The sequence below is a fragment of the Mauremys mutica genome, chromosome 12, assembly GCF_020497125.1.
Source record: "Mauremys mutica isolate MM-2020 ecotype Southern chromosome 12, ASM2049712v1, whole genome shotgun sequence".
Taxonomy (NCBI): domain Eukaryota; kingdom Metazoa; phylum Chordata; order Testudines; family Geoemydidae; genus Mauremys; species Mauremys mutica.
The window spans coordinates 50446007-50465384 of NC_059083.1; the positions used below are offsets into that span (position 1 = coordinate 50446007).

General features: G+C 46.1%; 1 protein-coding gene across 1 annotated transcript; it reads left to right on the plus strand.

Annotated features, from left to right (window-relative positions):
- Window positions 1-6503: 6503 nt before the first annotated feature.
- LOC123346896 (olfactory receptor 6B1-like) lies at window positions 6504-18689 on the plus strand. The gene is made up of 4 exons (XM_044984340.1): window positions 6504-6589; window positions 7107-7180; window positions 13515-13660; window positions 17683-18689. The coding sequence occupies exon 4, from the start codon at window positions 17724-17726 to the stop codon at window positions 18687-18689; it is 966 nt and encodes a 321-aa protein (XP_044840275.1). The 5' UTR covers window positions 6504-6589; window positions 7107-7180; window positions 13515-13660; window positions 17683-17723.
- The last annotated feature ends 689 nt before the right edge of the window (window positions 18690-19378 follow it).

The following is a 19378-nucleotide window of genomic DNA, read 5'->3' on the forward strand; positions in this document are numbered from 1 at the left end:
ACACATCGAACGGGAGGATAGGTGGCAGCAGGAAGACCAGCAGGCGACTCAAACGCTGCTTGGTCTAATAAGGGAGCAAACGGACACGCTCCGGCGCCTTGTAGATGTTCTGCAGGACCGCAGGCAGGAGGAGAGAGCCCCCCTGCACTGCATCTGCAACCGCCCTCCAACGCCAAGAAGTCCTGTCCCCCCCTCACCCAAAGTTACAAGAAGGAGGGGCGGTAGGGGCCGTGAGAACTGTCACTGCACCGCAGCAGAGCGCTAATGTACAAGACACCTCTCGCGCTCTAAATTTGTAGAAGTTCTTCCCTTACAGGATCACCCAGTCCCAAATCCAAGTTTCAACCCCCCACTGTGTATAACATTATTAAAAGCGGTTTGCTGTTACTCACTGTTTCCGTCACGTTTCTCATGTCAGAAGACTTTGTGTGGGGGGGGGGATTTTTAATTGCAGTGCATAGCCCACATTACCAGGGTACAGACTTGGGGGCAGGGTCAACTGCAGGGCACACACAGACTGCAGTCACTAGGCACCAGGGTCAGTCTGTGTGGTTTATGCTGCCCCGGGTCATTCGTTGATGTGTATGCTTGTCCAGGGTCCTGGCGCCTGCCATCCCCGAATGTAAAGGCAGGCTTCCCTTACCATGCACTTCGACCGTAGCCACGAGCCTCTCCGCTGCCCTGAGCCCCAAAAAGAGCCCTCATCCAGGGACAGATACTCACCCTTCCCCCACACCCCTCACCCCTTCCAACGCCCAAACCCACAGCCCACAGCCGTCATGCAAACCCCTATCCAAAGACGGCACCCCTCGCCCCTTCCTGCAAACCCACCCATTCCTGCAAACCCACCCCTACATGCACAACCACTGTAAACCGTCCCCCACCCCACAGACCTATGTAGGAGCAGGAGGCTGTCCGTCCTGTATTGGACAAGCGGTCTGTACATCAGTGCACACCGAACCCAGCACAGTATGCTTCCATGTTTCAACCCAGGACAGAAATGCAAAGTCAACGAAAGATTTATTATTAATTACTGTTACATTTCATTAGTTTTAAAACGTGCTTTGGAAGTGGGGGAAACTTGGAGAACCGGGTTTGTGAGCTCAGATCTAACTCGACACATACAGACACAGGCCCATGATCAGGCTCTCTTAAAATCAAGTGGACAGTCACAGGTTACCCTGCTCTGCGAGGAAACTAGCTTTCAAAGCCTCCCGGATGCACAGCACTTCCCGCTGGGATATTCTCTCGGCACGGTTGTCTGGCTGATCGTAAACAGCAGCCAGGCGATTTGCCTCAACCTCCCATCCGGCCAAAAAGGTCTCGCCCTTGCTCTCACAGAGATTGTGAAGCACACAGCAAGCAGCAATAACTACGGGGATATTCTTTTCGCTGATGTCCAAGCGAGTCAGTAAGCTCCGCCATCTCCCCTTGAGACGTCCGAAAGCACACTCTACGACCATTCTGCACTTGCTCAGCCGGTAGTTGAAGAGTTCCTTCTCACTGTCCAAGGCGCCTGTATAGGGCTTCATGAGCCAGGGCATTAGCGGGTAGGCCGGGTCCCCGAGGATCACTGTAGGCATCTGCACATCCCCAACCGTTATTTTGTGGTCCGGGAAGAAAGTACCTGCCTGGAGGCGTTTGAAGAGACCAGAGTTCCTGAACACACGCGCGTCATGAACCTTGCCCGCCCACCCGACGAAGATGTTGGTAAAACGTCCCCTATGGTCCACCAGTGCTTGCAGCACCATTGAAAAGTAGCCCTTTCGGTTAATGTACTCGCTGGCCTGGTGGGCTGGTGCCAGGATAGGGATGTGAGTCCCATCTATAGCCCCACCGCAGTTTGGGAATCCCATCGCGGCAAAGCCATCTATGATGACCTGGACGTTTCCGAGAGTCACTACCTTTGAGAGCAGTTGCTCAACGATTGCGTGGGCTACTTGAATCACAGCAACCCCCACGGTAGATTTGCCCACGCCAAAGTGGTTCGCTACTGACCGGTAGCTGTCTGGCGTGGCAAGTTTCCAGAGGGCTATGGCCACTCACTTCTGCACACTCAGGGCTGCTCGCATCCGTGTGTCCTTGCGCTTCAGGGCAGGGGACAGCAAGTCACACAGTTCAAGGAAAGTGCCCTTACGCATCCTGAAGTTTCGCAGCCACTCTGTTTCATCCCAGACCTGCAGCACTATGCGGTCCCACCAGTCCGTGCTTGTTTCCCGGGCCCAGAATTGCCGTTCCACACCATGAACTTGACCCATTGCCACCATGATCTCCACGGCGCGGCGTACCCTGCTTTGTGAGAGGCCTGCGCCACTCTCCTCACCGCGCTGCCGGAGCCTCCTCGCCCGATTTCTCAACAGCTGACTGTGGAAGAGGTGGACGATAAGGTGCGAGGAGTTGACAATGGCCATAAGTGCAGCGATGATCGCAGCGGGCTCCATGCTCGCAGTGCTGTGGCGTCCGCGCTGTAACCGACCAGAGAAGGGTGCGATCAGATTTCCCGCTGGCGCTTTCAGGGAGGGAGGGCGTGATTGATGGTTCAATGATGACAGTATCCCAAAACCGCCCTCGACACATTTTTTCCCCCAGCAGGCATTGCGAGCTCTACCCAGCATTCCAATGGGCAGCGGGGACTGCGGGAACTGTGGGATAGCTTCCCACAGTGCACCGCTTCGAAAGTCGACGCCGGCCCCGTTAATGTGGACTCAGAAGTTCGAATTAGTGTATTTAGTGTGGATACACAAATTCGACTTCATAAGGTCGAATCCACAAATTCGACTTAAGTAGATTCGAAATAGTCTTGTAGTGTAGACAAGGCCTATAACAGCGTATAAAAGAGAACTGGATAAATTCATGGTGGTTAAGTCCATAAATGGCTATTAGCCAGGATGGGTAAGGAATGGTGTCCCTAGCCTCTGTTTGTCAGAGGATGGAGATGGATGGCAGGAGAGAGATCACTTGATCATTGCCTGTTAGGTTCACTCCCTCTGGGGTACCCGGCATTGGCCACTGTCGGTAGACAGATACTGGGCTAGATGGACCTTTGGTCTGACCCGGTACGGCCGTTCTTATGTTCAATCTATACATTTCCTTTGGAAAGAGACCCCATATCAACAGAAATACACTGGATGGATGGAAAACCCCTGCTGAAACTTTCTGAGCCGCTGCCATTGTTGTAGGTGCTGTTGTAGCTACTGTCAATAGATGTTTTAGCGGTGTGTGTGTGTTCTCACAGTGTGCTGCTCTGGCTCTGGCCAGGTAGCCAGTACAGCAGACTTTGGTCAAAATTCCCAACAAATCCATCAGACTCAAGTTCAGGAGCGAAGGCACTCAGCCAGGCTTATTGCCGATGAAACATGGTCCTAGTTGCCCTGATCAATATCTATAGTTACACTAGAATATGTATGCCTGTGACAATGGATATGGATCAGTGAACAGCGGGTATTTTCTGTTCCCTCCTAGGCTGGACAAAGTCAACCCCTCTGCTACTCTTCTTTTGTACACTGATACAAACAAGTTTTGTATTGTCCCTCTGACATAGTTAGTGACTGCCCCCTGCCGTGTTTGTCACCACCCAATACCTTATCAAAACATCTCTATCCTTCTTACTGTCATCCTGACCTTATCTTTAAGGGGTCAACATGTTCCTCTTATCTTTGGGGAGTGCGCTTCTGCCATTCTTGGTATTAGGGTGTTCTGGTACCGTCCCTCTGGAATGTGTTTACGTGACTGCTAAGTGCTTAGGGTTGCTTCTGTTTTTCCAATAATGGGAAAGTTTATATATCAGAGAGTGAACCTGCCAGCAGGCATGTTTTGTAACATCCTTCTTCTGCTCACAGCCTGACTTTGCTTTATGGTAGACAGGCCTGACTTCTGTTCAGGCCTTAGGCCTTATGTCTCAGGATCTCTCTACTCCAGCCACTAATGTTGCAATCAGGCTGTTCTACGATTTGGTTCTCAGTGGCTCTACTTTGGAATAGCACACATGTAGCAGTAGGTAAGAAATGAGGAAAGGGGTGATTAAGCACTCTAGAGTCGTTAGGGGGCAGAGGAATGGAAAGATGTAGCGGTGTTGTCCAGTGGATAGCAGCCAAAGTGGAAGGGCAAGAAAGAAGGTGTTATGTTGTCAAACGACCACCTGAAGGAAGTGGAAAGGAAGGTGAAGTTGAATAACAGTGTATAAATGGTGAGAAATGGGCCCTGAAGAGAAAAGGACATCTGCAATATGTAATGAACTGTGGATAGTAGCAGATGTTGTGGAGTGAGAAATGGGCTGTTATACTCAATAATGGCCAGCAGGTGACATGAGTCAAGCACTGGAAAGATGCAGCTATGAGAAGAAGAAGAATCCACTAGAGGACAGAAAAGAAACAGGCTGCCATGCTGGGAAATCAACACTAGATGGCAGCAGAGCAGAGGAACTGAAGGGGGTGTTAGAAATACTGACTAGTGACCAATAGATTTTTTGTAGCCAATACTATACTACTAGAAAAAGGGCCATTAGGTGACAGCATATACTGAATATTAATAACCGGGTAGGGCAAGTAGATTATAACAGGCATCTCCCAAGAATGGAAGCTGGTGTTTGTTCATGATCTAAAATATATTCCACATGGACTCATTAGACTTAATAAAAGATACAATTAGACAAGTCACACTGTACATGTCCCATTGGGCATTGTTAGCTATAAAGCTTTGGTGACAAACAAATCAATGAAGTGGGAGAAAGGTTGAAGTGTGACCGTACTAAAAACCGTGAAGACTGAATACAAATATGAGGCAGCATTTGCACATTGTAAATCCAAGGGGAAGCTCATTGCTCAAATGTAGATCAAATGCACCTGCTCATCCCTTCAAGTAATTGCAGGGATCTTCACCGAGAAAACCCAGTTTCTGCAGAAAGAGGAGAGACAATAACCTCACCTGAGGATCCTGAATCCTGGCGGCCGAACCCTGAGAAATAAGAGTTCATTGCTTCAAGTTTGGGCTGTGCTGTGGTTACAGGTGAGCACCATCTTCTTGACTGTATTTCTATACCACTGACAAACAGAGGCATGAATGTGTTTTGTGAATAGTAGAGGGACAAGCTGGGTGAGATAATATCTTTTATTGGACCAACTGCTGTTGGTGAACGAGAGAAGCTTTTGAGCAACACAGAGATCTTCTTCAGGTGAATATTAACAGTTTTAGCCTCACCTTCCCTCAGCAGTGCCAGTCAGCATTCATAGCACCATTTCACAGAGATGGAGGCTGAGATCCATGTCCTGTACAGGTCCTCAGTTGGGGAACTGCCCCACTAATACAAATGGAGATACCTTGAATTATATCAGCTGGGGATCAGGCTCAGTGTCCCCCAATAGGGTGGGGAGTGGTGAAGGAATCTTACTAGCCCAGATCAAACATGCCAGGTTGTTTCTAGACTCTGAGTTCAGGGACAACATCTTCCACCCCCACCCCCAAGTGAATTATCATTCCACAAAAATTATGTAGTGCAGAGGGTCACTCCCCAGTTAGGGTTGCACATCAGCCTTGTTCTGTCCCATCCTAAGATCCACCCCCCAAAGAGATGTATTTTATTACAGCTACAGTTAACATCAGGAAAGAGAAAAGGCATTGCCAGTCCCTGACCCACATCACCATCACAACCACAGGAACTAAGGGAGAATTTACTCCATTTCTGAATATATTGCATAAACTGATGTCTTGTGAGGGGGTGAAAATTATTCCTTCTCCTACAAGGCACTGAAATGCTGAATATACCAGGATATATAGTTATATTAATTTCCATTAATTGTAACCAGAGATCAGTGCCTAAGGACACTAGACTGGGTTGGAAATCTCAGTCCAAAATTTTAGTTGATGTAGTTATTAATTTTGACTCCTAAGTCATGGCATGATGCTGGCCATTGCCAGAAGTGAAAAACAGCATTTAAGCATCATTGTTAATCTCCTGTATGTCACTGGAAGGAATATGACACTAGATAAAGAAATGGTTTGATCTGTCGTATCAGTACTCGGTTACCAGAGAAATAGTTTCTTTTATTAGTCATTGTTCTGACATGGCAGAGGGAGACCTACCTGGACACCAGTGTTCTGTCATCAGGCTGAGACTCCTGACACTTAGCTGTGAAATCTACATTTAGCCTTAACCAGGAGAGGAAGGGGAGTTTCTGAATATTTATGGAATTAAATCATGAACTTTTAACTATGTTTTCCAATTCAATTGCCCAGTTTGTTTTATTGTTCCGAGACTAAACCCATGGAAGACAGAGACTGGAGAAATCAAACAGATGTCATGGAATTCATCCTCCTAGGATTCGGGGATCTCCCTGAACTGAAAATTCTTCTCTTCCTGATGTTCCTAGTGGTCTACATTGCAACCGTGACTGGGAACATTCTCATCACTGCACTAGTTGTGGCTGATCAGCACCTTCACACCCCCATGTACTTCTTCCTAGGGAACTTGTCCTGCTTGGAGACCTGCTACACCTCAACCATCCTGCCCCAGATGCTATCAAATCTTCTGACTGGGGACAAAACCATCTCATTCAGTGGCTGCATCATACAAATGTATTTCTTTGGTTCTCTGGTATGTACAGAATGCTATCTCCTAGCAGTGATGTCTTATGATCGGTATTTAGCGATATGTAAACCCCTGCACTATTCAACTCTTATGAAAACCAGGTTTTGTCTCCAGTTGGCTGCTGGGTCCTGGTTAAATGGTTGTTGGGCTAGTACCATCTTTGTCTCATTCCTATCACAGTTAACATTCTGTAGCCCGAATGAAATTGACCATTTCTATTGTGATGTCATCCCATTCATGGAACTCTCCTGCAGTGACACACACTGGTTCGTATTGTTCCATTTCATCATATCCTGTGTATTCATCCTGCCTCCATTCCTACTAACCCTGACATCCTATGTGTGTATCATTGCCAGCATCCTGAGTATCCCTTCCACCGCTGGGAGACAAAAGGCCTTTTCCACCTGCTCCTCCCATCTCATTGTGGTGACAATTTACTATGGAACCCTAATGATTGTCTATGTGCTTCCAAAACACAATACATTAAGCCTCCTGAACAAAGTGCTCTCTCTTTTCTACACAGTCATGACTCCCCTGGTAAATCCACTCATCTACAGCCTGAGAAACAGAGAAGTCAAAGAAGCCTTGAGAAAAGCGGTCAGTAAATATGTGGCTTTCTGAAAAACGGTCTGAGACTTAGCCTGAAGTTTTCAAGCTGCCTGGGTGATTTAGGCAATCAGCCCCCATTGATATTAAGTTGAAAACTCCCATTGGATATCTCAGTACTAATATGAAAAAAATTGAGATGATATGTATGGAGTTACTGAGATAGAATGTTTATGTTTCTGTGCTGTGTCCATGTAACCCAACATATAGGAAAGGGCGGTTGCGGACAGCTTTGTCACTCTCTCATGTTCAGCATTGATGCACCCAGTGTGATGGTATTTTTCTGCATGGCCTTGGCTAAATGTTTACCCTATAGGATGAACTTGTACAGCATCTGAAAATGCACACAGCTGACATAGCGTAAGGCACAAAAACCACTAATTACCCAAGTAAATCCCCGTGTATATCCCCTGTTCATTTTGTCTCTATGTTTATAGGCTCCGACTTCCCCGCTTTACTGTGGGTGCTTGCCCTCCCTGGCCCCACCCCAACTCCACACCTTTCATGAGACCCCACCCCTTCCCCATCCCCACTCCAACCCCTCCCTACAACTCTTTCCCGAAATCCCCGCCCCAGCCCCTCCTCTTCCCCACCTCCTCCCCTGAACACACCACGTTGCCCCTCCCTCCCAGAGTGTACTAATGCTGCCAAACAGGTGTTTGGCGGAGGCTGGGCGGGAAGGGCTTGTAGGTAGGGGGAAGAGCGGGGATGCAGTGCACTCAGGGGAGGAGGAGGTGGGGCAGGTGGTGAGGGGAACTTGGCTGTCGGTGGGTGCAGAGCACCCACTAATTGTTTCCACGTGGGTGCTCCAGCCCCGGAGCACTCACAGAGTTGGCACCTATGTCTATGTTAGATAATAAAGTCTTGTAATCAAATTCAGACAGTCAAATACAAGCAAAACACAATGGGTGACGTCATGTTTGTTTCTGCAGATAGTTTTTTTACGCCCCTAAACATGAAATGGATTATCCAGCTGGAGCTCAGGACAGTGTTGTCCGTCTAACTGGAAGGACCAGGGAGGGAAGTGGCCATAACCACATTCTCATCATGGAGTTTTTAACTGGGCACCAGGCAGAGTGAAGACAATTTAAACCATTTTTTTATTTCTGTAAAAAAAGCAATTTTTGATCAAAATTAATGGTTGGACAATAAAAATATGCACGTAAGCTTGGGAAATTTGCCACCCCTGAAATGGTGCTTATTGCCTTCACTGCTCTCAGACAGGCCAGATGCAAATAGCCAGGCCCAAGCAGAAAAATGCCATCATACCATCAGGACACTTCACCAGGAACAACTTCATAGATCTTACGTGGGCTACACCCGGCTGTGACCAGCTCTAGCAAAGCACCAGCACCAGGCTCACTGGGCCCATGGAGGTTGGGCAAACAAAGAGGTAGACTCACAAGCCAGGGCCACTGGGACTGTCCAGACCCAGCTGGGAGTTAGCCAGGGCACACATAGAACTGAGGACATTATTGGGGTTCAGGTCTGTCAAACAGTCACCAAGGAGGGACTTGCCCTGTGGCCCTGCAGGGCATCAGCTGCTCTGCTCCTGCCAATGGCACAGAGCAGTTTAAAGGAAGGGGAACTGTTACATTGGGGGTCCCCAAAAATGACTACAAAAAGTGCCCGTCGCAAGAGTGGCAGTTCTCAGTACACAGTGTCTAGTCTGTCCTAAGTGCCTTAGACAGCTCCACTGCACTCAGTGCCCTCTCCTCAGGGTGTGAGGCAACCTATGGAGAGAGGAAGTGTCTATCACATACCAATGGGAAGAATTCCTGTGATGCCAAAATGGCAGTGCTGGCTCAGTCACTGGGAGCATGTCAGGGCTTGGCCAGAGGCAAGGGAGCTGGGCACTGGTGAGAACAAAAGGACTTCAGCAGTGCATGAAGGATTTTCCAAGGGCCCTAATGGAGTTAAGTGCCCAACTCCCATTTCACAGGGATTTGGGTGAGTAACTCCATTAGGCACCTGTGAGAATCTCCGCCTGGAGAGCCACTAGTAGGTTCAATCTATGCATTTCTGTTGGAAACAGAAATGCACTGGACTGATACAATACCCCTGATAAACCTGCAGCTGTATCTGTATCTCACCCAACTCCAGCCAACCGTGAGAAAAGAGAAGGGAACTGAACAAGACTGCAGGGGACTGCAAAAACTAGTGACACAGTGAAAACCAGCAAGGGGGAAAACAAGAGTTTTGTGTCCCTGAAGCTGGTGTGTTTTGGGAAAGCTGAGGGAGCCACAGAATCATAGAATATCAGGGTTGGAAGGGACCTCAGGAGGTCATCTAGTCCAACCCCCTGCTCAAAGCGGGGCCAATCCCCAACTAAATCAACCCAGTCAGGGCTTTGTCAAGCGTGACCTTAAAAACCTCTAAGGAAGGAGATTCCACCACTTTCCTAGTAACCTATTCCAGTACTTCACTACCCTCCTAGTGAAATAATGTTTCCTAATATCCAACCTAGACCTCCCCCACTCAACTAGATACCATTACTCCTTGTTCTGTCATCTGGTACCACTGAGAAAAGTCTAGCTCCATCTTCTTTGGAACCCTCTTTCAGGTAGTTGAAAGCAGTTATCAAATCCCCCCTCATTCTTCTCTTCTGCAAGCTAAATATTCCCAGTTCCCTCAGTCTCTCCTCATAAATCATGTGCTCCAGCCCCCTAATCATTCTTGTTGCCCTCCACTGTACTCTTTCCAATTTTTCCACATCCTTCTTGTAGTGTGGGGCCCAAACCTGGACATAGTACTCCAGATGAGGCCCCACCAATGTCAAATAGAGGGGAATGATCAGGTCCCTCGATCTGCTGGTAATGCCCCTACTTATACAGCCCAAAATGCGGATAGCCTTCTCGGCAACAAGGGCACACTGTAACTCCTAGGTCCTTTTCTGCAGAACTGCTGCTTAGCCAGTCGGTCCCTAGTCTGTAGCAGTGAATGGGATTCTTCCGTCCTAAGTGCAAGACTCTGCACTTGTCCTTGCTGAACCTCATCAGATTTCTTTTGGCCCAATCCTCCAATTTGTCTAGGTCATTCTGGACCCTATCCCTACCCTCCAGCATACCTATCTCTCTCCTCATCTTAGTGTCATCTGTGAACTTGCTGAGGGTGCAATTCATCCCAACATCCAGATAATTAATAAAGATGTTGAACAAAACCAGCCCCAGGACTGACCACTGGGGCACTGTGCTTGACCCCTGTTTGTTGTTTGTTAGATAATAAAGTCTTGTAATCAAATTTAGACAATCTAATACAAATAAAACACAGTGGATGACATTTTGGTTGCTACAGACCATTTCTTATGCCCCTAAAGACACAGTGTAGAATCCAGGCAGAGCTCAGGTCAGTGTTATTCATCTAAGTGGAGGGCCAAGGGAAGGAAGTTGCCATAACCATGTTCCCATCATGGAGATTTTTAGACACGGAGTGAAGAAAATTTTTTGACCAATTTTTATTTTCAGAAAAAAGCCATTTTTGATCAAAATTTATGTTTGGACAATAAAAATACTAAGTCCTGGTGCAGTATAGGTAGGGACATAAGCCTGGGAAATCAGCCACCCCTGAAATTGTGCTTAATGCCATCCTCACCGTATCCCCCTGCAAACCAGCTACCACCATTGCTCTCACACAGACCAGATGCAAACAACCAGGCCTCAGCAGTGATCTCTGGATACTTCACCAGGTGCAGCTTCATACTTCTTACCTGGGCTAAGCCTAGCTGTGTCCAGCTCTGGCAAAGCACCAGGACCAGGCTCACCGGGCCCTTGGAGGCAGGGAGGTTGGGCACACAAAGAGGTAGACTCACAAACCAGGGCCACTGGGACTGTCCAGACCCAGCTGGGGGTTGCCAGGGCATCCGTAGAACTGAGGCCATTCCTGGGGTCGGGTCTGTCAAATGGTCAGCGAAGAGGGACTTGGCCTGTGGCATTTAGGGCACAGAGCAGTTCAAAGGGAAGGGGCCTGTTACAATGAGTGTCCCCAAAACTGACTGCAACAAGTGCTCATCCCGAGAGAACTAGCTCTCAGGGCACCGTGTCCAGCAAGCCCCAGGTGCCATAGACAACTCTGCTCCTCACAGGGTCCTCTCCTCAGAGAATGAGGCAACCTATGTTGAGAGGAAGTGGCTACCACCTACCAACGGGCAGAAATCCTGTGGTGCCAAAATGGCAGTGCTGGCTCAGTCACTGAGAGCACTTCAGGGCTTGGCCAGAGGCAGAGGAACTGGGCACCAGTGAGAACGACAGAATTTCAGCACTGAAGAAAGGATTTTCCAAGGAACCAAATCCCTTTGAAATGACAGTTGAATACTTAACTCCCTTATCAAGGGTAGCCGTGTTAGTCTGTATTCACAAAACAATGAGTCTTCAGAATGCCACCGGACTCCTCACTTTTTAACTCCCTTGTATGCCTCTGAGAATCTCAGCCTGGAAAGCCACTGAGATTCTGTTATGGTAGGTTCAATCTATGTATTTCCACTGGAAACAGATGCCACAGCAACAGAAATGCACTGAACTGATGGGAAACCCCTGCTAAACCTTTGAGAGCTTCTACGGTCGTATGTGCTGTTGTAGCCATTAATGTTCCATTCAAACTGTTCTACGATTTGGTTCTCTGTGGCTCTAATTTGGAAGAGTGCACACCTATCAGTAGGTCAGAAATGAGGAAACACGTGATTATGCTCTCTAGGGTCACTAGCGGGCAGAGGAATAGAAAAGGTGCAGCCGTGCTGACCAATGGCCAATGGATAACAATCAAAGCGGAAGGGCAAGAAAGGAGAAGTTTTGATGCCAAATGACCATCAGAGGGAAGTAGAAAGGGAGGTGACGCTGTACAATGGAATATAAGTGGTGAGGAATGGGCCCTGAAGAGAAAAAGGACTTCTATGTATGTAATGATAGTAGCAGATGTTGAGGAGTGAGAAATGGGCTATTATAGAGGCAGTCCTCGGACTTAAGACACAATTGTTTCCTGAAAATCGCATCTTAAATCGAAAAGTCCTAACTCAGAACTCATTTTTCCATACATACAATGTTATGAAGGGGGGATCATTGTAAAGTCGAAACCAGCATTTTAAAGTTGATTTTATATTAAAATGTATAAACATCATACGTGCCCTTCATCTTAACTCAAACGTCATAAAGTCGAGGACTGCCTGTACTAAATAATGGTCAGCATGTGACAAGAGTCAAGAACTAGAAAGAGGCAGATTATAGCAAGAATAATCCACTACTAGAGGCGAGCAGAATAAATGGGTGTCATGCTGGGAAATGACCACTAGATTGCAGCAGAGTACAGGAAATGAGTGTGGGGGGGGGTGTTGCAGAAATATTGACTAAAGACCAATCGATTTTAAAAAAAGAACAGGAGTACTTGTTGCACCTTAGAGACTAACACATTTATTTGAGCATTAGCTTTTGTGAGCTACAGCCCACTTCTTCAGATGCATAGAATGGAACATATAGTGAGGAGATATATATAAACATACAGAGAGCATGAAAAGGTGGTGGTTGTCTTACCAACTCTGAGAGGCCAATTAAGTAAGAGAAAAAGACTTTTGAAGTGATAATCAAGATAGCCCAGTACAAACAGTTTGATAAGAAGTGTGAGAATACTTACATGGGGAGATAGGCTTGAATAGAAACTGGGAATGGCTGCGCCATTACAAACATTGAATCTAAGTTGATTGCATCTAATTTCTTGTTAGAGTCTGTTTGAAGCTTCAAAAACAGACTCCAACGAGAAACTGCTGTACTCAAATTGATATGCAAATTAGCTTTTTCTCAAATAAATTTGTTAGTCTCTAAGGTGCCACAAGTACTCCTGTTCTTTTGCGGATACAGACTAACACCGCTGCTACTCTGAAACCTTTAATAATGCGAAAGTTATACTGTCAAATGGCCACTACGCTGCAGCAAGTTGTAAGAGTGAGACATGAGTAGCTATTTACAGAAGTACACACTAGATGGAATCACATATTTAATATTAATAGCAGTGTGGTGGGAATACAATATAACATCACCTTGGACAGGCATCTCCCAAAAATATAAGCTGGTGTTTGTTTATCATCAAAATATTTTCCATATAGGATCATTAGACTTAAAAAAAGTTGCAGTTATACAAGTCACACTGTACAAGTCCCGCTGGGCATTGTTAGCCACAAAGCTTTGGAGACACAAAATGAACCAAGTGGGAGAAAGGTTGAAGTGGGATAGTATTAAGAAGTGAAGACTGAATACAAATATAAGGGAGCATTTACATTTTGTAAATTGAAGGAGAAGCTCATTTTCCAAAGGTAGATCAAATGTACCTGCTCATTCCTCAGGGTAACTGCAGGTCTCTTCATTGAGAAAATCCAGTTTCTGCATAAAGAGGAGAGACAAGAATCAGCTGAGGATCACGAGTCCTGGTGGCCAGGCCCTGAGAAGTAAGAGCTCATCACTTCAAGCTTGGGCTATGTTGTGGTTACAGGTGAGCACCATCTTCCTGACTGTATTTCTATACTACCACCAAACAGAGGTATGAATGTGCTTTGTGAATATTAGATGGACAAGGTGGGTGAGGTAATATCTTTTATTGGACCAACTTCTGTTGGTGAACGAGAGAAGCTTTTGAGCAACACAGAGCTCTTCTTCAGGTGAATATTAGCAGTTTTAGCCTCACTTTCCCACCGCAGTGCCAGTCAGCATTCATAGAGATGGAGCTTGAGATCCATGTATTGTGACAGGTCCTCAGTTGGGGATATGTGCCACTGTCACAAATGGAGCTACCTTGACTTACATCAGCGGGGGATCTGGCTCAGTGTGTGCCCCAATGGGGTGGGAAGTGGTGCTAGAGTCTTACTAGCCAGGATCACAGATGCCAGATTCAGGGCCAGTCCACAACATTTTGTCACCTGAGGCGGGGAGCTCAAATGATGCTCCCATGCCCCCTCACTTGGGCCAAACTTTGAAAGGTCTCAGTTCTGCCTTCTTCCTGTTCTACTCCTCTCATGGTACTGCTCTGCTACCGGCCCCAGTAAAGGAGAACAAACAACTTAAAATGCCTTGTTCAAAAATTTTAAGTAACACTTTACTATGTAGAAAAGAAAAGTTACATTTGCTGTCCACACATTTGAAAATTAACACTGACATTTTTATCTGTTTGAATAATCAAAGTGGTGCTTTCTGTGCTTTCTTGGTTGCAAAGATGTGAACTGCTCCCTACTAATAGCATTCTTCAGAACGGTTTGAAATCCCTCATCAGACTGGTAAGGCTGTAGGTATGACTTTGCTTTGTCCAGTTGTTCCATTGCTCCAGATCTATCAAGGTCAACACCTTGTAGTCTCTTACTTACAACATTTATTTCAAACAGTATGTCATGCCACAACACTAAGCCACGCAGAAATTTGAAGTTATTTATGTTTCTGGTGATTCCATTTCCCTCTGCCACTGTTCTCCAACGAACAGTTCCTGTCATAGCATTATCCTCCATAATGGCAACTATGGCATCATTTATCTTCCCAATTTGGTGTTTGATAGGCTTTATCATCTACACTCAACTTTCCCATCGTGTGGCACTCAGTGATTTCAGTGTCAGAGAGGATGTTCCCAGATGTTGCTTCAAAATTTGCCATCGATGAGTTGATGCAGCAAAAAATACATAGATGCTTTGGATTACATTAAAACATTCAGCAGCCTCACTAGAAGCTAATGCTGCATCGCTGACCACAAGTTCAATAAATGAAAACTGCATGGGACAAAATAAGCTCGAGAGTTTAACTCTAGGATCCATGTCTGCACTCCTCTGTTCTTTCCTATCATGTTGGCACCATTATCGTAGCCCTGACGTCTCATGTCAGCTGTCGCAATTCCCGTATCTTACAGCTTTTTAAGAAGCACATTTGTCATACCAGCTCCTGAAGTATCATCAATGTCAGTAAATTCTAGAAAATGCTGTCTGACAGTCACTATTGCAGGGACATTTTCACTAGGTTCTGTTGTTGTTAAAAAACGCACCATTCAAGTCAATTGTTCCGCATGGCTGTCAGGTTTGCAGTCCAGAATAACAGAGTAATATCTTGCTGACTTCAGATCTGCCACAATCTTCTGTTTGACTTTTGTTGCCAGTAACTATATGATCTCATTTTGAACTGTTTTTCCAAGGTAGTGGTGTGTGTACATTTCTTGGGTGGTGACTCTTCTTAGATGCTCCCGGAGTACAGCATCAAACTCAGCCATCAGCTCCACAGTTTGAAGGAAGTTTCCATTGTTTGGCATATACAGCTGATCTGAAGTTCCACACAGTGCTAGGTTTTGGGTAGCAAGCATTCTCACAATGGCAATGAGCCTTTTCAGAACATTTTGCCAGTAAAGAGACTCTGATGCAATCTTCTCTTGATGCTGATCATCTATGGTGACCTTTAACAGTAGTCTCATCTCAAGCTCTTTCCACCTATGGAATGCTTTCTGGTGATTTGCTACAGTCTCATGGCATGGCAGATTTTTAGCCAGATTTTTCCAATCCTTTGTTCCTATGGAACCCAATGTGGCTGGAACATTAGACTGGAAGAGTTTGCAACAAAAAGAGTATGCAGCATTCTTGGATTTTGAGTACATAAGCCATGGCCTCTCCACTTTGTCACCATTGAGGATTTCACACCAGTAATGCGTTGGATGGAAACCTCTATTTTCATTGTCTTTGGGGAACATGAAGTTTTTCACTTGCTGTGGCCCATGCAGTACAAGGAAGTCCCTAAGGCTATTGCTCAAATCGGTCCACAGTCCTGGATCATCTAAAGTTAAGGAACGAAACTCAGCAGCTGCTGTTTCTTGCGCCTCCACCACACTCTTCTCTGATCTACACTTTTCTTTAGGAATGTGCATATTTACATCCATTTGAGATGGAGATATGGATGCTGCAGTAGCTGCCAGGTCACCTGCACTCTGACTAACTGGAAGATTAGGCATCTCCTCACCTCTCACATCCTCACTGGGGCCGGAAGACTCACCATGAACATTTGTGTCTATGTATCTCAGGAGAGCTCCTTCCTGCTCTTTCCTGTAGAAAAGCTTCCTTTGCTTTCTTTTTCTGAATGCTGCCCCAGAGGGGCGTTTTCTTCTTTCACTCATGACTGCTGTTTGTGCCAGCTAGAGTGGCTCTCCACACTCAATTGAAGGGGACAAATAAGCAGGCTGGTAGCAAGGCCTGAGTGAGGGAAGATATCAGCGTCTCAAGGGCCTAACTGGCTCCTACTACTTCAGATGGCTGCCGGTTCTCCTCAAGTGGGTTCAGGGAAGCAGCAGGAAACAAGAAGCTGCCTGAGAACTGGTGTTAATCAGTCCAGGCTCCTGGGGGTGCTAGAGAGGTACATAAGAGGGTCCTCCTCCTCTCTCTCTCCCTGAAGCTCCTGCTGCTTTCTGTTATTCCCTCTCAGCTTTTCTCCTGCCTACCTGTTATGTCTCTTGTGCCCTTCTTCGTCCTGCACAGCACTCCACCATCTCTGTGCATCTAGAGCAGAGAGAATACGTATGCACCAGCAGCAGACACAATTTTCTAAACTCTGGGTCCTAGTGGCACCCCACTCCCACGCACACATACAGTCTGGCACCTAAGGTGGCCACCTCAGTTCATTTCATGGTAAGGCCAGCCCTGGCCAGGTTGTTTCTAGACTCTGAATTCAGGGACAGCATCTTTTCCCCCAAACCCTCTACTGCTTTTCTTGTTCCTGTATTTTCATCCCACAATCATTATGGAGTCCGGAGGGTCACTCCCCAGTTAGGTTTGCACAAGAACCTGGTTCTGCCCCTTCCTAAGATCCATCCTCCAAATATCTGTATTTTATTACTGCTATATAGTCAACATTAGGCAACAGAAAAGGCATTGTTAGTCTATGACAATGTCACCATCACAACGGCAGGAACTAAGGGAGAATTTACTCCACTTCAGAATTTATGGTATATACCGATCTCTTGTGAGAGGGTGAAAATTATTCCTTCTCCTACAGTGCACTGAAATGCTGAATATACCAGAATATATGGTTAGATTAATTTCCATTAGTTCTAAGAGAAGATCGTGCCTAAGGATACCAAACTGCACTGGAAATCTCACTGCAAAATATTGGTTGATGTATTTATTGATTTTGACTCCTAAGTCATGGCATGATTCTGGTCATTGCCAGAAGTGAAATATTGTATTTAAGCATAATTGTTAAGGTCCAGTAAGTTACTAGATGGGATATGACAGTAAATAAAGAGGTGGTCTGATCTGTCATATCAGTACTCGGCTACCAGAGAAATGGACTATTATATTAGTCATTGCTCTGATATGGCAGAATGAGGTCTTCGTGGATACCAATGTTCTGTCCTCGGAATGAAACTCCTGGCACTTAGCTCTGATGTCTAAATTTAGTCTTAAACTTTCAGCCTGTAACCAGGAATGGGAGGGAAGTTTCTGAATATTTACTCAAGTAATTCACAAGACTTGATTAACTTTTAACTCTGTGTTCTTCCAGTTCCATTGCACAGTTGGTTTTCTTGTTCCTTGACTCAACCCATGGCAGACAGAGACTGGAGAAATCAAACAGCTGTCACAGAATTTATCCTCCTGGGATTTGGGGATCTCCCTGACCTGCAAATTCTACTCTTTGTGATGTTCCTAGTGAGCTACATGGCAACTGTGACTGGGAACATCCTCATCATTGCACTAGTTGTCGCTGATCAGCACCTTCACACCCCCATGTACTTCTTCCTGGGGAACTTGTCCTGCCTGGAGACCTGCTACACCTCCACCACCCTGCCCAGGATGCTGGTCAGTCTCCTGACTGGGGACAAAACCATCTCATTCAATGGCTGTTTCTCACAACTGTATTTCTTTTCTGCTCTGGTAGGTACAGAATGCTGTCTCCTAGCAGCGATGTCTTATGATCGGTATTTAGCGATATGTAAACCCCTGCATTATTCAGCTCTTATGAATACCAGATTTTGCCTCCAGTTGGCTGCTGGGTCATGGTTGAATGGTTGTTTGGCTACTGCCATATTTGTATTATTCATGTCTCACTTAATATTCTGTGGCCCGAATAAAATTGACCATTTCTACTGTGATCTCATCCCATTGATAAAACTCTCCTGCAGTGACACACACCTTACCATATTGCTAGATTTCGTACTATCCTGTGTATTCACCCTGCCTCCATTCCTACTAACCCTGACATCCTATGTGTGTATCCTCACCACCATCCTGACAATCCCTTCCACCACCGGGAGGCAAAAGGCATTTTCCACCTGCTCCTCTCACCTCATCGTGGTGACGATTTACTATGGAACCCTAATGATTGTCTACATGCTACCGAAACGCAACACATTAAGCTTTCTAAACAAAGTGCTCTCTGTTTGCTACACAGTCCTGACTCCCCTGGTAAACCCCCTCATCTACAGCCTGAGAAACAGAGAGGTCAAGGAAGCCTTGAGCAAAGCAGTCAGTAAATATGTGGCTTTCACAAAAACATGCAGAGACTCCTAGATTATAACTTTGCCTAAATCATCCGGGCAGCTATGAAAACCTCAGGCTATCCACCCCCATTGAAATCCCCCATTGAAAATCTCACCACTAATGTGAAATAAATGGAGATGATCTGCATGGAGTTAGGCTTGGTCTACACTAGTCTGTTATTTCAGAATTAGCCAAGTTAATTAGAAAAAAAATGATTCCTTCCACATGACCAAACCGGCTTTTTCGATTTAAAGGGCTCTTTAAATCAATTTCTGTACTCCACCTCAGCAAGTGGAGTAGCGCTTAAATCAAGATTGCAATCCTGGGTTAAAGGTATTGTGGATGCAATGCAACGTTATTGGCCTCCGGGAGCTATCCCAGAATCCTCCCTTGTGACCGCTCTGGACAACACTTTCAACTCCGATGCATTAGCCAGGTGGGCAGGAAAAACCCTGGGAACTTTTGAATTTCATTTCCTGTTTGGTCACCATCTGCACAGGTGACTGTCAGCACAGTCCACCATCACAGAAGACCATGCAGAGTTCACCATCACAAGAGATCACGCAGTCCCGGATTCACAGATGAGCTCTAGCATGAAAGCTCATGCTCCAAAACGTCTGTTAGTCTATAAGGTGCCACAGGATTCTTTGCTGCTTTTACAGATCCAGACTAACACAGCTACCCCTCAGATACTTGGTTCCAAAAAAAGGAACACAAAT

Bases quoted from the DNA above. Each gene is read 5' to 3' on its own strand.
- LOC123346896 (XM_044984340.1), top strand. From the start codon at position 17,724: ATGGCAGACAGAGACTGGAGAAATCAAACAGCTGTCACAGAATTTATC.